At 45.9% G+C, this 22,466-nt stretch overlaps 1 protein-coding gene across 5 annotated transcripts in view; it reads right to left on the bottom strand.

Annotated features, from left to right (window-relative positions):
• Cadps (calcium dependent secretion activator) overlaps positions 1-22,466 on the bottom strand; it is a 449,091-nt gene that overhangs the window by 171,292 nt on the left and 255,333 nt on the right. For all 5 annotated transcript variants that reach the window (XM_057770611.1, XM_057770615.1, XM_057770612.1 and 2 more), the window contains exons 7-8: positions 10,000-10,111; positions 6,177-6,316 (exon numbers count right to left, since the gene is read on the bottom strand). In XM_057770611.1, the coding sequence (XP_057626594.1) occupies positions 6,177-6,316; positions 10,000-10,111 (252 nt within the window). The remainder of the gene's footprint in view (positions 1-6,176; positions 6,317-9,999; positions 10,112-22,466) is intronic.

Below are 22,466 nucleotides of genomic sequence, written 5' to 3'. Positions count from 1 at the left end.
CATATAGGTGTTGTCTCTGTCTCCCATCTCCCTGCCTCTCTCCCACACCTTCTCTCTATTCTTCTCCATCTCATATATACACTGTTTTAAATGACAGATAGCAGAATGGTGAATTTAAACTTTGCCCTATCAGTTATCACAATAAGTATAAATGAGCTATTATCACAATTAAAAGGGCAAAGACTCAGGCTAGAATTAAAAGCCTTACCTAACTTTGTACTGCCAACAAGAAAAGCAGATAATTTATGTCACTTTCTTAATGTTTTAAAGATGGTTTCATTTTGTAGCCCAGGCTAGCCTAGAGATTTCTATTTTTCTGCCCCAGCTCTCTTGACTGCTAAGATTACAGTTTTTGCCATCATATCCAGCAAGAAAAAAAAGATCAAACTGAGTTAAAAATAGAATCCTACAAAAGGATGTACCTTGCTAATAGCTACTTTCCTTAAAATCTGCAGGGCCCACATTACTGCCATGGAAAGTAAATCTTAAGGCAAAAATACTGGCAGAGAGATGCAGAAGGTTGTTCTGTAGTGATAAATGGGGCTAATTCACCAAAAGAATATAATAATTTTAGACTTCCTATCTCTACTCGAAGAGCTTTAACACACACTGAATAAAATGGAACAGAAATGCAAGGAAAACATAGCCAAGGCTATAGCCTGATATTTTGATATGAGAAAATCATTGAGAGGCAATCAGCAGTGAGAGCTGGGAATGTCCTTAGTTGGCACAGTGCTTATCTGGTGTGTTCAAAGCCTTAGGTCCCATTGTCTCCCCCCCCACCACCACCACAGTGGGTGTGGTAGTCTATCTGTAACTTAGCAACAGAGTAGAAGGATCAGAAAGAGACCCGAGGTCATCTTTGGTTACATAAAGAGTTCCAGACCAGCCTGAGATACATAAGAACCTGTCTGTCTCCTCCTCTTTCTCACTCCTTCACACACACAGAGACAAAGAGACACAGAGGGAGAAAGAGATAGAGACAAAGGAAAGATAGACAGAAAGACAGTGACAGAGAGAGACAGACATACAGACAGAGTTACAAAGAGATAGAGACAAAGAGACAGAAAAACAGAAAGAATATGCTCAGAGATGAGAAACAGAAAGACAGTGCCAGAGAGTCAGACACACACACAGAGACAAAGAGACACAGAGGGAGAAAGAGATAGAGACAAAAGACAGATAGACAGAAAAGATGTGACACAGAGAGAGACAGACAGATACACAGACAGAGTTACAAAGAGATAGGGACAAACAGACAGATAAACAGAAAGGATATGCTCAGAGACAGATAGACAGAAAGACAGTGCCACACAGAGAGAAAGACAGGCAGACACACACACAGATAGAGTTACAAAGAGGTAGAGACACAGAGGAGAGCGCAGCTATGCCATAGAATGATTGAGTAGTACCAGGCATCCTAACCTAATTGCCATGAATTGCAAATACAGGAGCCAAGCAGAGAGCATGGAGTCCTGAGAGCATTCTATCGGCCTGTCCTGGCACTGTGGTGAACAGCTCGTACCAACAGAAACAGTGGGTACTTTGGGGACCTGAGGGTAGCAAAGGGCTGGGGTGAATTTGAAGAACAGGAGGTATATGCTGTGACCCAGTCAAGACCATGGAAGAGGAAAGGACTTTAGCCCTCCTCCCCTCCCAATAAAAAACGGAGACAGAGAAGGTACGAGTTGTTGCTGGTGGCCACAGTGGTTCCTTGGATAAACCCTGACCAAGGTCATGCAGAGTTAGCCAAGGTTCGGGCCTTCAGTTAGGACTGAACTGAAAAAGAAACCTAAGCCTAACTCCAGTGTTTACTTGGACTCATAAGGGTTTTCACTATGGTGAGCCTCAGTTTGTCTATCTGTAAAGTCAGATTCCAAAGAATATATGAAGCTGTTATAAAATGTATGTCCTACAATGAAGGCTGATGAGAAGCCAAGGACAATGGCACTAGGTTTCGATCCTAATACATGAACTGGCTTTGTGGAAGCCTAGCCTGTTTGGATGTTCACCTTCCTGGACCTAGATAGAAATGGGAGGACCTTGGTCTTCCCGCAGGGCAGGGAATTTGGACTGCTCTTCAGTACCTAGAGGGAGGGGGAATGGAGTGGGGGTAGGGGGAGAGGAGTGGGGAGAAGGGGAGGGGAGTGTAGTGAGGGGGCAATGTGTGGGAGGAGGGGGAGGGAAATGGGAAACGGGGAGGAGGCGGAAATTTTAATTAAAAAAGAATAAAATAAAGAAAAAAAATATGTGTCCTATGCTAGGTACTGTGACTGAAGAGGACAAGTGGCCTTATGGAAGGGAACTGACATTCTAAGAAGAAACACAGATGATAAACGAACAAGGAAATGTGTGTACTGTATCATGCAGAAAGCCGATTTATTATGAAAGCAAGATGGAGAGGGGAAAGAAATTGAGACGGCCACTCTAACACTCAGGAGAATAAAGGGAAAAATCCTCACAAGGCCTGGGGACATTTCCAGGGAGCTGAATAGACAGGAGGGGCCGTAAGGCAGAAGTGACAGCAAGTCCAAAGGCCCTGAGGTGACACCCAAGGAGGCCAATGAGGCGTAGTAGTGCTCCAGGTCAGAAAGGTAGTGCCTTATTGCTATGGTAACAGCATGGGCCTTTGCTCTGAGTGAGATGGATGTTCAATGGACATTATCTAGCACTTGAGCGACAAAACCAAGGTTAAGAAGGAAATCTCACAGTACGGAATAGACTACAGGAGGTAAAGAATGAGTGAGAGGTTACGGGGCAACAAGTGGAGGGGAAAAGTAGGGGAGACTTGGAGCCCAGGGGGAAGGAGAAGAGTGGGGGTGAGGAGCTGGAGTCAGGATCCAGCCTGTAAATTGAGTAGAAGTGATTTAAAGACAGACTTTGGAGTCTGTGGAAGGGAACTGTGAGAAATGCCCAACATGACCTCAAGGCTGTAGGCCTGAACACCTGGCAGAATGGAGAGGACACAGGCTAAGATGGGATGATGGGCTTTCTGCTGCCTCTAGGGCTCATTTGGAGATAAGATGGGGGAAAGAGATGTGAAGGTACCCCTTCCCTGTGGAGGGGAGACGAGAAGCCAGAAAGCCACTTGGAGTGCCTAATTCTGAAAGAATCCTGGAAGCTAATGCTCAAAGCCAAAAGACACTGTTGGTTTTAACTGGCCCTTAGGAAACTCCACAGATCTTCTGGATGGCCCTGGGGCTTATTTGAGAAATCATGGCTCACCATCAAGGAGCACGCCCAGGATGTCGGACTTGGTTTGCAGGCTCAAGCGGCTAGAACGTAAGTCTCAGCTATGTCTCTTCAAGACTCTCTCTCCCGTTACTCAAGCTGTGACTCTACTATTTTTATCGGCCATCCCCACACTATGGGGCTCAATCACCCTACTACCTATGTTCAAAGGAAAAACGTCCATAAATATTGTGTATGCTCACATGCGTAGGTGTGCACACACATGAGGTTTGTGGCCTCTGGAATCCAGATATAAACCTTGGGTGCTTTTTCTTGGGTGTCTTCATCCTTTTTACTTTCTGAGACAAGTTCTCCTCACTGGCCTGCAGCTCACCAAGTAGGCTGCAAGCTCTAGAGGCCTGGCTGTCTCTACCTCTTCGGTGCCGAGAAGGTCAATGTGTGTCCCCACACCTCGCCTGTTTATGAGGATCTTGGCGATGAACTCAAGCAAGGCAAGTGCTTTATAAAACCAAGGCCACCGAGCTCCCTCCAGAAATTCTTTGTTCTTAATCATTCCTTATGTGATGAAGGTTGTTTGTCCCATTTGAGCCACACGGGGTCTGACTTGCTATCACGAACCCCTTATTTACTCCTTGAAGCTCTTCCAGACTCTCCTGGTGTATTTCTTGGCAGGAGGAACATTTGAATGGCAGCCTAGTGATACATTCATTTGGGAACTTGGCAGACAGGAGCTAAATATCTCTCCCATTCATACTATGAAGGTAGCCTATAGTATGCTAGCACGCTCACCAATGAGTCCATGGAAAAGTCCCTGAGTCACGTACTTCTTTTCCACAGAGCAAATGAGGAGGAACTTGGATTTCTCCAATGCTGATAATAATACTGTGCTGAGTGTCTGCTTGGGGGTGGCTAGGAGAGCTTTTGAAGAGGGGTTCAACGAAACCTGGCCTGTGGGATGGGGCACAAACTAAGTCCTCTAACGAATTCTTAAAAGTCACTTGAACATGGTGTTTCTGCACGCTTACTTTCTTGGTGGGCTCCCTTCCCCATTTCTCTCTCCCTCCCTCCTGCTTACACAACCTCTGGTTCCCATAACAGATATTTACTGTTTATGAGTCATGTTGTACTAAAGATAGAGGACAATTCCTGAAATACTACAGGAACCTGTCAATCCTCAACTCTTATTTCTTGAAATCAAGACTATGGAGCTTAGAGAAATAAGGAATACTGAGGGAAACGTTGTTTATATTTCTGGAAAACATATACCAGGAGTGTGATAATGAGAAGGAAAGTTAACCTCAGGAACATGGCCCTGTGTGTGTATGGAGTATGCATGTTTGTGTTGGCACGTGCATGTAGGTGTGTGTGTGTATGATAGCGAAGAGGCATCTTCCTAAGTCAGGCCCCACCTTATTTTCTGAGACAGCTTTTCGCCTTACCCTTAGAGCTCACCCAGATGACTAGGCTGCTGACTGATGCAGTAAGCTCCAGGGGTCCATCTGCCTCTGCCTGCCCAGGGTTGGGATTGCAGACAAGCATTGCTGTGTGGTGCTGGGGTCCAAACTCAGGAGCTCTCACTGGCAAAGCAAGAACTTTATCGATAGGGCCATTTCCTCAAGACTGCAACATTGCAGTGTTTTTTTGTTTGTTTGTTTGTTTTTTTGACAGGGTCTCAGCACACTGTCCAGATTGACTTTGAACTCCTGCTAGATAAGAAGCTAAGTGAAACGAAGAACAGCTGGCTGGTCTGATTAGCGATGACTGAGAGTCAGGAGTAAGTGTGTAAGTAGCTGGCATCCTTCCTCACAGGTTTCTCAAGCTTCAATCCCACCCGGTTTTGGGAATGGCTTGGCTTCAACAATGTGCTGTGTAATGCCTACCAGCCTAAGGCAGACAAGGCATTTGGAGAGTGGTGTCCGGCCTGTGAACAGACTTTGGTAGGCATCACAGATAGGCACTGACCGCATGACGTAAACTCTGCTAGCATGCAAGAATGTCCACTTCCTGTCCTGGTTGTTATTTTGGACTTCTCGCAGGTTTCTTTTCTACTGGCCTGGGTTGCTGGCTATCACTAGGTAACAGGTCTCCCGCTTCCATAGACTTCCAGGCCAGGTTTGCAATCCTGAGTTCTCAAGGGGACTTAGGGTGCTTTCCAGTCACTGGAAGGTTATGGAGGATGATTGCCAGTTGTCAAACGGCACCCACACAGCGTCTGACAGAAAGCCCAGTTTCTTCTGCTGTCTAGACTCTCCCCTCTTCACAGTTACATGGTCCTGCTCCTCTGCAAGGGATCACAGTTTACAAGACCATTTTGGAGGCTGTGGCTGCACAGTAACCAGTCACTACCAACCCTTTGGTTTAAAAAAAGTCATTGCTTTGTTCTCTAAAGCAAAACATTCCTGACTCTTCCTGCTCTGCTTATAGTCACTCAACTGGCCACACCAGCAAGCCTTCACAGAATTAAGGGTGCAGATTTTCAATTTTGGGAGCTATGACTTTAGTCAACCTGACATCACTTTGGACCTGATTTAGTTACTTGATCATACCTCAAGAAGGTGGCTGTCCACCAAGGTTAGAGGGAGGGACCCCTGAAGGTCTCTGGCAGGAACATATAACCCATGAGACCTCCACAAGTACAGCCCCATTATGCTTTGACCAGGTTTGAACTCAGTCCTCTCAGAGGGAGAGGGGAGTTATTCTCCTGATGGTATCCATGAATGTTGGAGAATGTTATGGAGACAGCTAGCAGCACATTCGCTAATAGCAGTGTTAATAGCTGCTTGTGTGGTTTCCGAGCTCCTTCCCCACGGTTCTCTGGAGTCCCTTTGGCTTTTGTTTAACTCATTTCCTGCACTTCTGGGCATCCAAAACTGATCTTTATACATTCCAGGTAAGTGATCTCTCACTGAGAGACACCCTTCTGTTCTACTTTTGTCTCTAGAAAGCAATGGACACACATCTCCAACTGGGAAGGAAACACTTACCCGGAGTGCTTCATGTTTTGAGGCTTATCCATTCGGACAGCAAGTTTGATTTTGAGGTCTTGATCGGGGCAGTTTTTGGAGACTGTCATTTTGTGCCACTCAGATTGTTTGGGGCTGTTAGGGGTGGGGTGGAGGATAACCTGTAAGGGAAAAAAATATGTTTTTTCGGAAAACAGAGGCAGTACACAGTCTTTTTTTTTTTTTTTTGTATTTGACGTGTTGATGTGAAAATGTGACAATTAGCCCGTGTTCCACTCCTGATATTTCTCTATTAACCATGGCTGGCTCAGGCCATAGTCATAACTAAGGATAAAATATTCTGTTGCTTCCTTCTTTCTCTGCTTGGCTTGGTCTGTAGGAGCAAGGGTGGTGACTTTGAGAGCCTGTTTTGTATTTGCTAAGATTCAGAAGTAGCAGAGTAACCTGGGAGAAAGAACACTGGCCATATCCCATCAATTATGGTAGCCTCTCAATAAGAAATAGACATTCATGATAGACAGGTCTGGGACTTTTCCTTTTCTAACTTGCACCATCATAGGAAGAGAAACATTTCAAAGCCTGAGTGAGTATGTCGTGGGGAGACAGAAGGGCAAGAAATGAGAGACTTAGATGGGGGAGAGACCCATACAGGGCCACACATAGGTCATAGTTGGTGGCTCCTGGGGGGTCCCTCTCGTTGTGCTTTGGGGGGAAGGAGCTTAAAGGGGCTTTTGCTCTGGAAAATGCTGCTAGGCAATGTGTCAGATCCACTTTGCTTGGCTGTACTGCTCCAATCTTTGGTGTCTGGAGGGTTGGGGCAAAGCTAGGCCACGAAGGGCTCTGTCATACTCCATTGCTGTCAAGTAGTTTTGATCAATTAGCCTGATAACAATACACTAGAATTTTATGTTATATTTGTTGCTTTTATATTAATATACATTCAAAAACATAAGCCCTAGATGAAGAGAAACGACTGTAGTTGATCCTCTGGATCTGACATTCCACAGTCAAGTGTTTGGCCAACCAAAGATTTAAAAACGTTTGGGAAGAAAATAATTATCTGCACTGAGCACATACAGAATTTCCCTATTGTCTTCATTTCCTAACCAGCACAAAAAAGAATATTTATATAGCATTTGCATTTCTTTCATGACATATAGAATATAAATTATAGATAAGGAGTCTAAGTTGATTTAAAGAATATGAGATGTTTGAAATCAGAGCCAATGTACTCAGAGGCAGAGCAATGCGAATTTGGATCTGCAGGACCTCGGGAGCGGCCCCCAAGGGTGCCGAGTTATGTGGCACCTTGTCAATTGCGATGGTATCCAGTTATCTTTAGGGACAGGTGTCGCACTGGTGAGTTGATGTAGGAATATGAACTGGCTGCCACCCCTCCAGGAAGCTGAACTCCAGCGATCAGAGCTCCTCTTCCTGGTATGGGTGCAGGGCTAGCTTGCGGAGACTGCCATACCCTGGGTGTTTTTCTTTCTTCAGGCTGACCTCTGGCCTAAGCCCGTTTCTCTCTCCAACCTGCTTCCATTCTCCAGGAAAGGCAATCCCGCTTCTCAAAGGGTCCACCTCTTGCTGTGGGCTTTCTTCCCAGGACTCAAGCACAATGAATAACTCATAGCTTTTCTGCCTGTGCTTTGTAAGTGTTGGAAGTTAAGGTGTTCTACCTGAGTTGATTTCTGTTCACCCTGTGGGCAACATTAACGATCACATCCAGCAAGCCCTGCCATTGCATATGCTGGATACATGTGCTAACCCTGCCATGCTGGTGACAGCATGGGGATGGGCACACGCACATCATGTATGCCTGTATAAACTGGCATGGAGGATGGGCACACCCATATTGCATGTGCATGTACAAAGTGGCATGGAGGATGGGCACACTCACATCGCGTGTGCATGTATAAACTGACAAGGAGACAATCTGGAAGTCTCTGTCAAAATTCAGATTTCGATCAGCAAAATAGTTCTTTTAGGAAATTTTTTCATACAGGTCTGATATGATATACACATACAAAAAATATAGCTAAGGCAGCACAGCAAAGCATTGTTTATACCTCCAGAGATGAATTATTCTAAATATCAATCACTAGATTAATTAAATCAAACCTATATACACAATTGAAATACTACACAGCTGTGCAAAAGGAATCAGGTTAGCATGGGCTACACTGGACTAAGAGATCAACCAATGTGTATATGTATATATGTATAATTTGTGCCTGTTTTATTAAAAGAGGCACATATAGCCATATATAATCATATATACCTTAACCTCTCTTAGTCTTTTCTTCACTTAAGGAGGGCTCCTTTGGTTAAAAATGTGGGAAATATGTAAATCACTCCCACGGATACTCTGAAGGGCCGGAGTTGGGAGTGAGGGTGGTCATGGAGAGTGGAGACCTCTCCCTACTCTCAAGAAATTATTTTTAAGAGTAAATTAGAAAAATTTGCTTATTTTTAAAATTTTATGCATGTGAGATGTAACACAGATGGAATAAACTCAAGATGGCTGAAGGGATGAAGCCAACCCCAGGACTCCGGTGGGAGGCTCTGCTCTGCTTGGTAAAACTAGCTCACCACATGCATCCGTGTGGTGTACAGAATGACTGCACTTGGGAAACATGGTGCTGCCTGCACCTCAGAGTCAGCCGAGAGTTCCTGAAGCATGAAGGAGAAAGAAGCTAGCGTCCAGTCACCAAAAAGCAAGTCCCTGTATGGACAGCAGCAATCCCACGGCCTCCACCACTCTAACTAGTTCTCCATGGGGGTCAGGCAGTGTGAAGATGATTGGTGAGCTGTCAGCATTCCTCACAAGCCACTGGGTACCTCCGGGCTTGAGTGAGTATCTGCCTTGGGGGACATCTATGAAATCCCTCAAGGGCTGAGCCTAGTGCCGTTGCCAGTACAGCATCCCTGAGGATGGAATTGGGGTGGCTGGGCTCTCTGTGACTCTGGGTCTGGACAGGTTTCTCACAGTCCACAGAAACGATTTGCCTCATCTCTACCAGGAGAGTTGGAGCACTATTTTGAAGCTATTCTGATCACTGTATCCCTGGGTCTGATCTCTGCTGGCAATGAGTGGGTGGGGCGGGATGTTCTCCGTTGGATGGGAAGGGGGTCTTTCTGTGCAGGAGTACCCTACAGCCTGCCTGACTCTCTTTTGTTCCCACCTGATATTGGCAGAGATTAAAAAAAAAAACCCAAAAACAAAAAACCCTGTTTACAGTCAACTTCACCTATACCTTAACTATATGTGACATCTCAGAGCATGGCATTGTGGGCATGTTTCCAAGGCAGTCAAGGGTGCTTTCCTTAAAGCTGTTTAATGGCTCAGTCAATTGGTTAACTGATACCCTGGTTCTCCAACAGGAGGGTCCCAAATCTGTCATTTTTACAGTGTTTTCTACCTGAGGGTAAGGCAAACAATTCAAGTGTTTATATTTTGAATGTCAGCATTGAAACACTAATTTCTATTTGTTCTTCTTTTATCCAAATGTGTTGATTTTAATGCTGCCAGGAGGTTAGGCAGTTTAATGCCACAAATCTCATACTAAGCCAATCAGAGGCATGGCATAGCTTTGCCATAAACAGCTCTCCAGTCTGATGGTGTGGAGTCTCCCAAGCCTGTCCTCTGAAACACACCCATGCTGGCCAGAGTGTATGGAGGACACCCTGTGGCTCTGGTTGAGAAACTGGCTCAAGGTCTTGTCACAGGTGACACGGCACGGTCCAGGCTGTAGGCCCCTCGGCATTTGCTTGCTCATGACTTCGGGGCAGGAGAGGTACCCAAGACACCCACTCTGTGCCCCTTGCCATAGGGAGCACTCACCCGCCCGAGCTCCTTGTCTTCCAGGGCCAGGACGCCAGTGCTCTCGGTGAAAAGCTTTACTTTAACAGCTGGCAGCGCATGCGTGGTGGAGAAGTCGCCTTGGGTGCCCCAGCTGTGGAGAGAATGTCAGATTCAGTGTGCACCTTGGTAATGGGTCGCTCTTGGTTAATTTAACGCAGCGTCGACTGTCACATCCAGTCCCAGTGCCCCAAAGCTGCCAGAGTGACAGAAAAGTGTTGATTAACTTAGGAGGCGGATACAAGGCAGAAACTCACCAAGGGCCTTCCCAGAGTGCCTAGCGCCAGGGGAAGTCAGAGAGGTTCCTGTTGATGCTCTCTTCCCTGCAAACAATATCACACATTCACCAGCCTTTTCTCTCGGCCCTGGAACACCTGCTTCAGGGCAGCGGAACTTTGGTCTGTCCTGACAGAGGGACTTCAGCAGCCACGGGACACGGGGAGGCACTCTCAAGGAGAAGTGGAAAAGAGGACTGAGAGGCGCTTTACCACCAAGAGGGTCTGCAAGATGGAAGGCTAGGGATGAGGAGATGTATCAGCCCCGAAGAGAGTCTGGATTATCCAGCATGGGGGTGGAGCCAGGGCTTGGCTCACACCAGAGAGCCCAGAAGTGGTTTCTTTATTCACCTTTCATCCGCACTGAGGCTGCGCCTCTATCCATTATATAACTGAAAATAGAAGATCTTGTGGTCCTGTCGCCGCTTGCACTGAGCAGGCGTTACCTTCTAGGCCACCCCGGGCATGTTTCACGATGCAGCACTGACCCTTTCCTGTGACCTCCCTGTCACCTGCTTCTCTTGCCTTTGCTGGACTGCCTGTCACCTGCACAGTTCTCTCAGGTGGCAGGGTTTCTCTCTACTTTTACTACCTTGTCAGGGATGGCCTAAATGTCACCTTCAGGGAGAATACATCCTCTGATCTCATAGTGGAAGCTGAGCCCAGGTACAAACCTGTCTTTAGAACAGCATCTTGTTCTGCTTCCAGCCACCAGGGAATTGTGCTAAATGGGCGTACTCATGATGGCTAACTTGAGAATTGTGTTATATTTTCTCAACTCCACGAGAACACGGTTCTGTTCATTTATATTACAACCCTTACAACTTAACATAGTGTGTCATACATACATGGAAGGCATGGATAAATATTTTTGGATGAACAAGTAGTATCAAATATATGTTCTTTTACAGGGCCAGGAAATAGTACAGACAACAGCTTTTATCTACAGATTGTTTTTACATTATATAACCAATTTCCCATACTGCCAGGCATTTGTTAAAATCTGGTTTTAATGACTACAGCTCTACATTGTATAAATACATTGTAGTTTATGTAACCATTAGTCTATCATAGCAACCGAGATGGATATAAGATATTATTTAAAGAATTTACCTTGGTTGATAATTTCTTTGGGATAGAGATCTAGAGGAGAGGTGTTTCCTCGTCAAGAAACACTTTTATCATTTATGTATACAGCGGTGAACATGAGTCTGTGATACCTGCTCCTCAGGCACTTCATGTAAAGACAAATGACCACCCTATATCTGGAGTTGAGTATAAACCAAGGGCATCATTCTTAGTCTGCCCAGGGCATTGCTTCTCACCTTGTCGCTGGCCTATTTTGTCATGATCATTTTATGAGAATTCTTTAAAAAGATGTATTTATTTCTGTTTCATGTGTATGAGTGCTTTGCGCGGATGAATGGACGTGTCCCGCTTATGTGTGTAGGGCATACGGAAGCCTGAAGTGGGGATTGGACCTCTGGAACTGAGTGAGGGTCAGGGTGACTGTGAGCGGCCCTGTGAGTGATGGGGAACAAACCTGGGCAGTCTGTAAGAACAGCAAGTGCTCTAAAAGGATGATCCCTCTCTTCCTCCCTCACGGGTACTCCTTTGACTGTTAGTGGGCTTCACATTTTGCTCTGTGCTTATTGGCTGCTTTTATGTCCTCTTTCATGAAATTGTGGAAACATGACCATTAGTTTCAATGTTGTATTTCATGAAGCCAATGCCATGAACTAAATGTAAGAGGAACAGCTACATAATCCTTCAGGGTGAAATCACACAGACACAGACAGACAGACAAAAAAACACACAGACAGAAACACACACACATGTGCACACAAACATATTTAAAACAGCATGAAACCATCAGGGATTTTTCTTTTCCTCAGCACTTTTTCTGTGCCATCGCCTAGGGGGACTTCATTCCGCGTGCGCCCTTACAGACAAAATCACCGAGAATTGCAAGACAGCCGCAGGAGAACACTAAAGCAAACCAGGGCCCCTCCTGAGCCGGAGGCCTCTGAGACATCCTGCCCCAGGCCTCTGAAGCCAGTGTGGAGTCAGTCTCCCTGGGCTGAGGATACTGGCTGGAAGACGGCTGTGCAGTGACTGTGCCTGTCCTGGGCTATTGAAAGGAAACTTCTATACTGCTTGAAGGATTGGATTCAGTGAGGGCTACTGCCAGCTCCCTCCTACCAAGAAGACTTAATCCTCAGACCCTTCCTACACCTCTGTCCTGTGGAGAAAAAACAGTTATGAAAATGTCTACTCTTTGTCTTTTTCCAGCTTGGGCAAGAACTGGCTTCCTTATCATAACTGGTACCCAGACAGTTCCATGCTGCTGCAATAACTGTTTTAGAAGAATCACAAGTTATATTTGCATATTATCCTCTTTAAAAAAACTTGCTAACAGTTCTGTGAAATGTCTACATTTACGAACCCATAGTTACAGATGAGGATGCTAAGGCACAGGGATTCTGTAATGTGTCCCACGGTACTCAAGGGACAGAAATGACAGTCTAACTCCACGCCATATCCCGTCCTTCCTTCATTCCACCACATACATGCTTGGATAATCCATTATCCCCGCAACCCCAGGGAAGCTCCATTTTGGATTGCTGGGATTCTGACTCACCTTGGGCTCTGGGTTTCTTTCCTGTGGTTAATGTGTTTTCTACAATGCTACCTTGGACGTACATACAAACCAGCCAGTGGAGATGCATGGCAGTCTTTGGGGTTTCCATGGGCCATGCATCAATAAACAAATCTACTTCTCTTTGTTGTATTTTCCGTGCCCTTTTCTCCCGCTGTGCCATCGACTATGGCTGCGAAGATGAAAACCTCCTTTTGAAAGCCCCCCAGAAAGGAAACACCACTGCACTTTGATTTGAAAAGACCAGAGGCTGATAATATTTATCTCGAGCCAAGGCTGGGAAGGTTAACTGACTGACTTCCCTCTGCACACAAGGCAGATATAATCTGATGGGTGAGTTGTCCTTTCTGGGATTCTGTCACCAGTGGCACCATAGTCACCTTGTACAGCTAGCTTACAGAGAGCCACCAATCAGAGGCTTATGTCTGTCACGACCTCCCCCCCCCCCCAGCTCAGAGATTTGTGTGGGTCATCTCATTTAAGCCTCCTGGCTGCTCTGTGAAGGACACCCAGTTGCCTCATGCTTTTATAGACAGAGAAAAGTTAGGTTTGAGGAGGTTAAGTAGCTGGGCCAGGACCTCGGCCCATCACCATCATGTTATTCAAACTCTGGGTTTCTGATCTCCAACCTCCACCCACCCCCCCGCCCCCGGATTGAACCAGACTTCTCTATTTCTCACAAACTTCGGATGCAGCCACATCTCACAGTCTGACAGAAACCTCTGTGTAACTGGCTTCCTCTCCACACACCGAGTTGTTTGGGGGAAAACAACATTTTCAGCAAATCCTACGCCCTGCACCAAGGACAGTGGTTGATACCCAGTAAATCCTGTTTGTTAGCTAGAAAGGGAGGGCTGACAGAATGTGAACCATGATGTCAAAGGTGGGGGGACTGTGGAAGTGAGACAGGACATAACCATGACTGTGGGAGCCTCTGGTACTGGGCCTCCATCTCCTTTAGGGTGGTGGTGACTCCGAATGCCTGTGATGTCTGGCAGCATGCAGAGCACTGCATCTGATGGCTCTCAGGGGAACCAGGCATGGATGCTTGCAGGTCAAAAAATGGTTGGCTCCCAAAGTGAAGGGTTGGGAGAAATGTGGGTGCCAGTGACAAGGTTAGAAAGTGCCACAAGCACATAAATGGAGACTATGGGAAAGTCACCACCTATTGTCATTCCTCCCAATATGAATCCATGCGTGGTGAGACACCTGCACCTGTCCACTGTGAGCCCTTTTGTAAGAAGGCACAAGCGAGTAACTTGGAGGACAACCGAGTTGACTAATACCTAAGCACCACAGCTTAGGGACTGTACCTAATTAGGTCTTCATCAGGGATGTGATCTCTAGGTATCCACTCCAAGCAAATCATCACATGAGATGCCTCTAGGTCTGGCATCAGTAGGATATGGTCCAGCATCAGTAGGAAATCCCCTGTGCTTCTTGGTCCAGCATCAGTAAGACATCCCCCATGCTGCTAGGTCCAGCATCAGTAGGACATCCCCCATGCTGCTAGGTCCAGCATCAGTAGGATATGGTCCAGCGTCAGTAGGACATGCCCCATGCTGCTAGGTCTAGCATCAGTAAGACATCCCCCATGCTGCTAGGTCCAGCATCAGTAGGATATTGTCCAGCATCAGTAGGACATGCCCCATGCTGCTCAGTGCAGCATGATAGTAAAATAGTCCCCATGGGTGCCACGTTCTCCTCAGGGAGAGCCCATGTGCAGAAGTGACAGCTCTTAAGAATGTGAGACATGGTTTCTTTCTATAAGTTAGCAATGGTACTGAGCCTAGAGGTACAAATGAATATGTTGAGATTCCATCTTCTCACGGTCAGAGGCTAGCCCCAGTAAAGCACAGCAGTTGTTGAGGAAGTAGGAATGGAAAACTCCCGTATCCTGTTGGTTAGAATGTAAGCCAGTATAGACCCTGCAGAACCGAGCACAGAATTTCCTCCAAACAAACATTGCATGATCCAGTGCAACACACCTGGGTATATTCCTGTACGACCCCAGGGCCTTACTGCAGAGATTTTTCCCAACCCATGTTTACTGTTTTCCTGTTCAGAGCAGTCAAGATGTGGGATCAGCCAAAATGCCCATTAACACAAACAAGAAAATGTGTGTACACACAGTGGAATACTAGTCAGTCGTAAAGAATGAAATTATGTCACTTAGAGGAAAATAGAACTAAGATTATCGTGTAAAGTTTTCTCTCACATGCATAGTATGTGTGTGTGTGTGTGTGTGTGAGAGAGAGAGAGACAGAGAGAGAGAGAGAGAGAGAGAGAGAGAGAGAGAGAGAGAGAGACATGGAAGTAGAAGAGGTAAGAATATAATAGGCGGGAGGGGAAACAAGAGAGTATAAGGGGCAAGTATAATATAGCATGTATATATATGGGACCAGTAACATATATACATATATGAGAGATATAATACATAGATACAAATATCTGTATAAAACCAATTGGGGAGGGTTAAAAAGAGGACATAAGTAAATTACAGGCATGCATACACACATTCCACATGTACATACAACACATACATGTGTGTACACACAGGACTCTTGAAAGTATAAAAACCACTTTGGGCTCATGAGCTGGACATAAATAAACAGGCAGCAGGAACTGACCCATGGGCCTGGGCTTGGTCATTAGTACATTGATTTATATGTATGATAAATAAAAAAAATCAATACAAAGAGCAATACTGACCCCAGAAGGTTAGTGGAGGGATTTTTAGGAGAGAGCTATGGCACACATAGGGTTTAAGTCAATGACAGGCACACAGAATGCATTGAGCCTTCACTTTAGGGATATAGACCAGAGGTTGCTCAGCCCTGGCCTGTGGGTCACTTCTAGCTGCCTATTTGCTTATGCATAGCTCATGAGCCCCCAAATGGTTTTTATATTCTCAAGAAGTCCTGTGTGTATGCCTATGTGTGTATTGTGTGTACATGTTGTGTGTGTGTGTGCCCATGTGTGTATGGGTGGAGGCTCGGGGAAGCAGAATGTCCCATTCTATCACTCTCTGACTCACACCCTTGAGACGGCCTCTTACTGAACCAGCTATGTGTTTTCTGCTAGGCTGGCCAGCTGGCACGTCCAGCTGCCTTCCCATCACCATCCTCCTCTCACATTGCTGGAGTTTCTATAGGTATGTGGGGTCAGAGGGCATGCTCAGTTTTCTGCCTGGATCCAAATTCTGGCCCTCATGCTTACCCAGAAGGTGGCCTTCCCCACCAAACCATCTCCCTAGACTCAAGTCCCAGTTTCCCCATTTGCAAATGGCTGAAAACAATGGAATCAGCTTAATATTTTGTGATACACGACGCTGCACTGAAATTCCAGTCTGAAGCATGACGACAGTTTTATAGGCGTGCACCCATGCTCATTCACTACGGGCTGTCTGAGGCTGCATGGCTGCTGCCCTGCATTGCTGCTGCATTGCAGTGTCTGGTTAAGTAGCTGCGACTCAGATACGCAGCCCATAAGCCTGAAGCATGTACTCCCTGATCTTTTACAGAAAAGCCAAGCCCTGTTAGAATGGATAGAAATGCCGGCTCAGCAACGGAACCACGTTTAGTGCCATTAGTACCTGCATGGTGTGCTCACCTAGCACACCTGCAAGGGCAACTCTAAATGCACACTTAGACAGCTCAGGCCATATCAAGAAAATCCACTGGCCGAGTCCTGGGGAAAAAAGGTGTGGGACTCAATGCATTTTAGACCTGCGGCAGCGGCCGGAAGCTGCTCCAAGTGAGATCTGTTTGAACCCGCTGACTCACTTGGTCACACGGCACTATTCCTAATATCTGGTAAGAAGCATGAGGAAGGAGACAATCCATATTCCAGGGGCAGGGATGACTCAAACGTCACAGCCCATTATTTCTGCAAATGGTCCACATGGCGCCACTGCTTTGAAAATGGACCCTTTGATCTAGGGAGAAAGGGAGCGCAGGGCGGGAGAACGCCCGCCCGGTAAAGCCACCTCGTACTGTGTGTTTGCAGAGAGCATCTGCTCCATCTCAGCCACATCTCTGTTTACTATTTAAAGCCTCTTATTTGCAGAAGCCTCTTTGGACCATATGTTATCAACAAATGTTGCTAATCAAATACACAGAGTAATTTTCATTAGAATTCTTCCCCCATCCCCATGAACAACAACAACAAGAAACCACACTTGCTGTAAAGGGAATATACTTCCCTGAACGACAGCAAATACCTACCAGGAACCTCTGACAACAGTAATATTTATGAACGTACATGTTAGCTAAGAATGCACCCACCTCAGGCATGTAAAGACCCTTGAGGAATTGGATTTTTCTGCAGGTCGGTGTGGGGGCAGGGGTGCTGATGGGGGTGGGTGTGGGTGAGGGGTGATGTCATTAGTTGCCATGGTGATGCTCAGCATCAGGCCATAATTCATGCTACGGAGATTGGATTTGCATTTATTCAAGGTGTATAGCTCATGTGAGCTGGGTGTTAAATTGGGGCAGTTCCTAAAATTAACTGGGCTGTAACAGAAGAGGGGCGTCATATTGAGGAATGAAAGTACCCTGGTCCTGTTGCTCAGAGGGAATGTTAATAGTTGCCTGGAGGCAACTGCATTAAAAATCTTTTGACCTGCCTTGCAGCCGACTGTGTGATAACTTACTCCAAGTGAATCAATTGCGCCATTGCAGTGTGTCTCACTCAGACTAATTGATGGGCTGCGACTGGGGCCTTTGGGTACTTGGAAAGCTAGGCTAGCTCTTAATCTACATGGAGGAGGCACCAGAGTTCTGTACAAACCAGGTTGTTGGGAGCTGGGAAGATGAAAGCTTTCGTTTTGCCTCTTTGGCATTTTCTTTGCGGATTGCCGGGTCTCCTCTGTGAGTCTGAGCCCCACCGCATCCAAGAATCAGGGTGAACTTGCCTTCCTAACTTCTGCTCCCCTAAGACTCCCCTGGCTTAAGTCAGACTGTGCCAGCCACCCACACAGCCTTCTTATTTCATACTTTATACCTCCTATGTATAGTGTAAGTCTGCTGTCTGGTTCCTTCACCTCAGAATTCCCAGTACCTAGCACAGCACCTGGAAGGCAGGTAGAGTGGGTACCCCCCCACGTGTGTAAGCATGTGGTAGCACTCAAGGTAAGAGCGACATCTAACCGTCCCTGGCTACCGACTGAAGTCCTTTGGCATGGTTGATGGAGTAAGGAAACCAATAAGCTTCCTAAGGGCGGAGGCCAAGTCCACCCTCCTCACTGTGGGATGCTAATATTTAGCTCTGTGCCCACGCAGAGAGATCACTGAATCAACACCCATTGGGCCAAGGCTGGAGGAAATAGTACACAGGACACTGTAAACACAAGAGACTAAGGAAGTGACTGTAGCTGATTGTTTACTCTACAATGAAAAGGACCCTGTTGTTTTTCTTCATAACAGAAGTGCCTGGGTATTTGATTTCTAGAATGTCTTTTTGTTTCATCTTTACCTGAAGTTTCTATCTCTGATACAATGACTTATCCCCCTTTACATACTACTTTTCCATGGCAGAGGTTTGCCTTCTTGTGGGCTACACCCCAACACATGCTTCTGAAGCTGAAGCTGATGTAAGACAGAAGTGCACTGAAGATGCCAGCTAGTGAAGGTCGCGGCTGAACAGCATGGTATACTGCGGGTTTCTGGAGGCTTTTCCTCAGGAACACGTGACTGCCTAGGCCATATTGCTCATCACTGCTCCCAGCGTCTTGGGCAAGGACTATATAACACACCAATAACCCAGGCTCCAGTGAACTGCCACAACTTGAAGTGTTATTTCTGAGTGCATACTGAATGCATGCTGTTTGCACACCACTGTAGAGTTAAAAACTGAGCCCAAGCACACTAACTTAGGGACTTTAGAATCCTGGGTATGGAAACTATAGTTAGGAATTCCTGATCTCATAATTCCAACTTTCCTGCCCTGATTTTGGTTCTAATTCTGTCTCTTCATAAAAATGTTTTTCAAAATTTTGTCTCTTAGTACACCTTGTAATTCCTTGAAGCAAATTTTGGTTAGTGTATTGAGGACTAGGAACTCAGCACATGGTCAGGTCTAAGGTGACTTCCGTCCCCAGCTGACGTCCCATTTTACAAACAGCCATCCATGAGTCTCTGAAGCTGCCTGTCTGAATCTCGCAGGCAGGGTCAGTTGCTTGCTCTGTAGCTGGATCTCTTGCTGGATCTAAGTGGAGACACCTTTTCATTTGCTTGGCTTTTCCTCTTGTGAGGCCAAGAAGGATGCTTGGGCTTCTCACGGGCTACACTGCAAACCAGAAGTCCCAAGGCCTGGAAACTGTGATACTGTCTCCCACAGTGAGACCCTGCTTTACATTTCTTACTCCCAGGAAAGAACTTAGTTCATCAACAGGAAAACCCAAATTTCCCAAGGATGGAGCAAAGAACCTTTGGTGGGAGAGAACTGCCATGGTCGGAATAGAAAGGAGTGTTTGTGCCATTGGTATTGAGGGCTTCGTCCTGCCAGTGCAGGGAACACCTGCCTCACTACTGCTTAGTCGGCGTTCTCTAATCACCTGCTTGCTGTAAGTCCTTATGAAAAATTATGTCTTCCCGGAGCAGCAGAGGCCAAGGGGACAGAAGGCATAATCCTTTCCTCTGGGTGACTCAGACAGTCACCTCCAAACGCATTCCTAAAACTGACGATTTTTCTTGGACAACTTTTGTAACCTGAGATCATGACTGCAGCTTGTGATTCTTGGAAATACCTGAGAGATTCCCCAGCTGCCCTTCTGTGTCCTTCGAATGAGAATCTGCCTTAGGGCTCCCTGCAGCATCTGAAAGACTCAAGACAATGCAAAGACCACTCTGCATTAAGTTAGGCCAAAGTCTCCATAGAATCTGGGCTCCTGGAAAGTTCAATTGCACCCTAGGCCCCTTGGCCAGGTCTACATACAGCAGAACAGGAAAAGCAGAGAAGAGAGACAGAGACCCAAGAATGTCTTCAGCTTCAGATCTTGTATGCAAATGAGGTGTCTCAGGGTAGAACTGGACAGCCAGAAGGTCCTATTTCTATTATGAAACAGATGAATTCATTAACCTCAGCCCTCAGTTTTCACATCTGAGAGATGGATGTATTAACATCATCTGCCTTGGCTTCCCTATCTGCTGGTCCCCCAGCTACCTGAGAGAAATGCTCAATTATAGGTCAGTGCTTACACATACAAATATTAACGGAAGTTCATGATTACAGGTGGTTATCCTGATCTGGGCATTATAGGACCAAGAGAGAAGGGCGTAGAGTCTGGCAGCCTGGGTCTCTATGCAGCCCTCATTCTCTTGCTCTGGCCATTTTCTCTCCCTGTTATATGAATCACCTCCCTTCACTATGACAAAATGCCTGAGTCATACAACTCCAAGGAAAACATGGTTTATTTTGGCTCATGGTATCAGAGGGTTCAATCTATGATTGCTTTATTCTATACATTGGACAGGACACCATGGTGGTGGGAATGAGTGTGTGGTAAAGGAGCTTTCACTTCACGGCAAACAGAAAAGATGGAAGACAGGGAGAAAGGGAGGGAGAGGGAGAGAGAAAAGTAGGAGAGAGAATAAATGAGAGAGAGAGAGAGCCAAAACATGAGGCTAAACACGTACATCTTCCAGATAGGCTCTGTTTTCCAAAGTTTGGAGAACTTGTCAAAACAGAACCACCAGCTGGAAACAATCATTGAGCACACATGCTTGGGAGGGATTTCATATTTAGGCTATAACACTGGGAAAATGCTGTTTATGGTCTCTCTCTCTCTCTCTCTCTCTCTCTCTCTCTCTCTCTCTCTCTCTCTCTCTCTCTCCTTTCTCCTGTTAGGATTAGATTAGAAAATGTTTCCCAGGTTTATTCTCAACAAAGCTCCCATAATTTTTATTGACAAAGTCTGTGGTATTAATCATGTAGCGGCATCTCAAAGATGTGTAATAGGTATGTTCATGTGTTAGATCGCAAGAGATTCAGACACCAAGGGATGAAGTGACGTTATAAATGTTTCCAAACCATCTGAGCTTTTGTTTTCTCTCTTAGCAAATGGAAATTGGGGCTTGAATTTACATTTGGAATGTTTAGCAGTAAAGGCAAGAGAACCCACTCTACATTTCTATGATATCTCCAAGTACCCGGAATACTTCCTTTCAACACTAACCCTCTTACCTCCCTGGGACAGGCTTTCTGAGTTTAGGGTAGAACAAGATTACTGTTCAGTGAAACTCATTCTCTTGCCTTCTCTCAGAGAGAGTCTTCCTTGCTGCCCCCTAAACCTTCTTCCTGCTTGTTCCACCTTCTTCTCTTTCTAGCTAACATGCATATCCCTGCATTTTGACCTCGTCATTATCCATGTTGGCTTTTTTTGGACCAATGGAGCATCAGTAGAATGATGTAAATATGAACTTGATGTCTGGACTCGTTCTCCTGTGCCTATTGCCACCATGAGCAAAGCTTTCTCCAGATAGCTACTGTCCCCACGGATTTGATCTAGAGTTGGCTATTTAGAGAAGTTTTGGGCTCAACAGAAAGCAAGGAACCAAAGCCAGCCAGGCTCATAGCTTGAAGCAGAACAATCCAGCTGAGACTATCCTGGATTGACCAAGCTCAACTAATTAAAAAAATAAGTGAATGAAAATAATGACTATGTCTTGGGGGTGGTTTGTTCCATATTTCTAGCTAATTGATACAACCATTTATCTAATTCTTGATCACATCATCCTGTGTACTAGTAGTCTTATGCCAATTTGACACAAGCTAGAGTTATCTAAAAGCAGGAGAGCTCAATGGAGAAAATGCATCCATATGTTCTGGTTTCAGTGCATTCTCTTAATCATGGGGGTGGGCCTAGTCCATGGTGGGTGTTCGCATCCGTGGACAGGCAGTCCTGGATTCCATAAGAAAGCATTCTGAGAAAGCCATGGTGATCAAGCAGGTAAGCAGCACCCATCCGTGGCTCTCTGCTATTGCCCTGTTTGAGTTCCTATCCTGACTTCTTTTGATGACGAACTGTGACTTCGAACCTCAAGCCAAAGAAACCCTTACCTCATCAAGTTACTTTGGTCATGGCGTTTCATCACAGCAATAGGAACCACAACTAAGACATCCTGTTTCCTTTCCATGCTCTGTAGATTGGTCTGGATTGCCTCCAAGAGAAAAACATATACCATAGAAGCCATATATGTCATAAACTCCCTCCACTGTGAGACTAATCTCTTGCATCTACTTAGGGAGCATCCACACAGAAATGTTGTTGGATTCAAAAGGAGGTGGAGTCTACTAGGGCATGAGAACCAGACTGAAGTCTGGCTACCTGACTAAGGCTGCCTCAAGTACTATGGTGGGTCCCTAATGGAAGATGTATTGACACCAACCAGGGTTAACATAGGCAAACAGGGTCTCTCAGTCCCCTAGGGTCCAAAGCTCACGTAGAGGCCTAATCACTGCAAAGTCAGTCATGACCAAAATTCTTACATGCAAGCAATAAACACAAAGTTAGC

This window comes from Chionomys nivalis, chromosome 5 (assembly GCF_950005125.1).
Source record: "Chionomys nivalis chromosome 5, mChiNiv1.1, whole genome shotgun sequence".
In the NCBI taxonomy this organism is placed as follows: domain Eukaryota; kingdom Metazoa; phylum Chordata; class Mammalia; order Rodentia; family Cricetidae; genus Chionomys; species Chionomys nivalis.
Note: the sequence above shows the minus strand (reverse complement) of the source record. Positions and strands in the feature narration are given on the sequence as shown.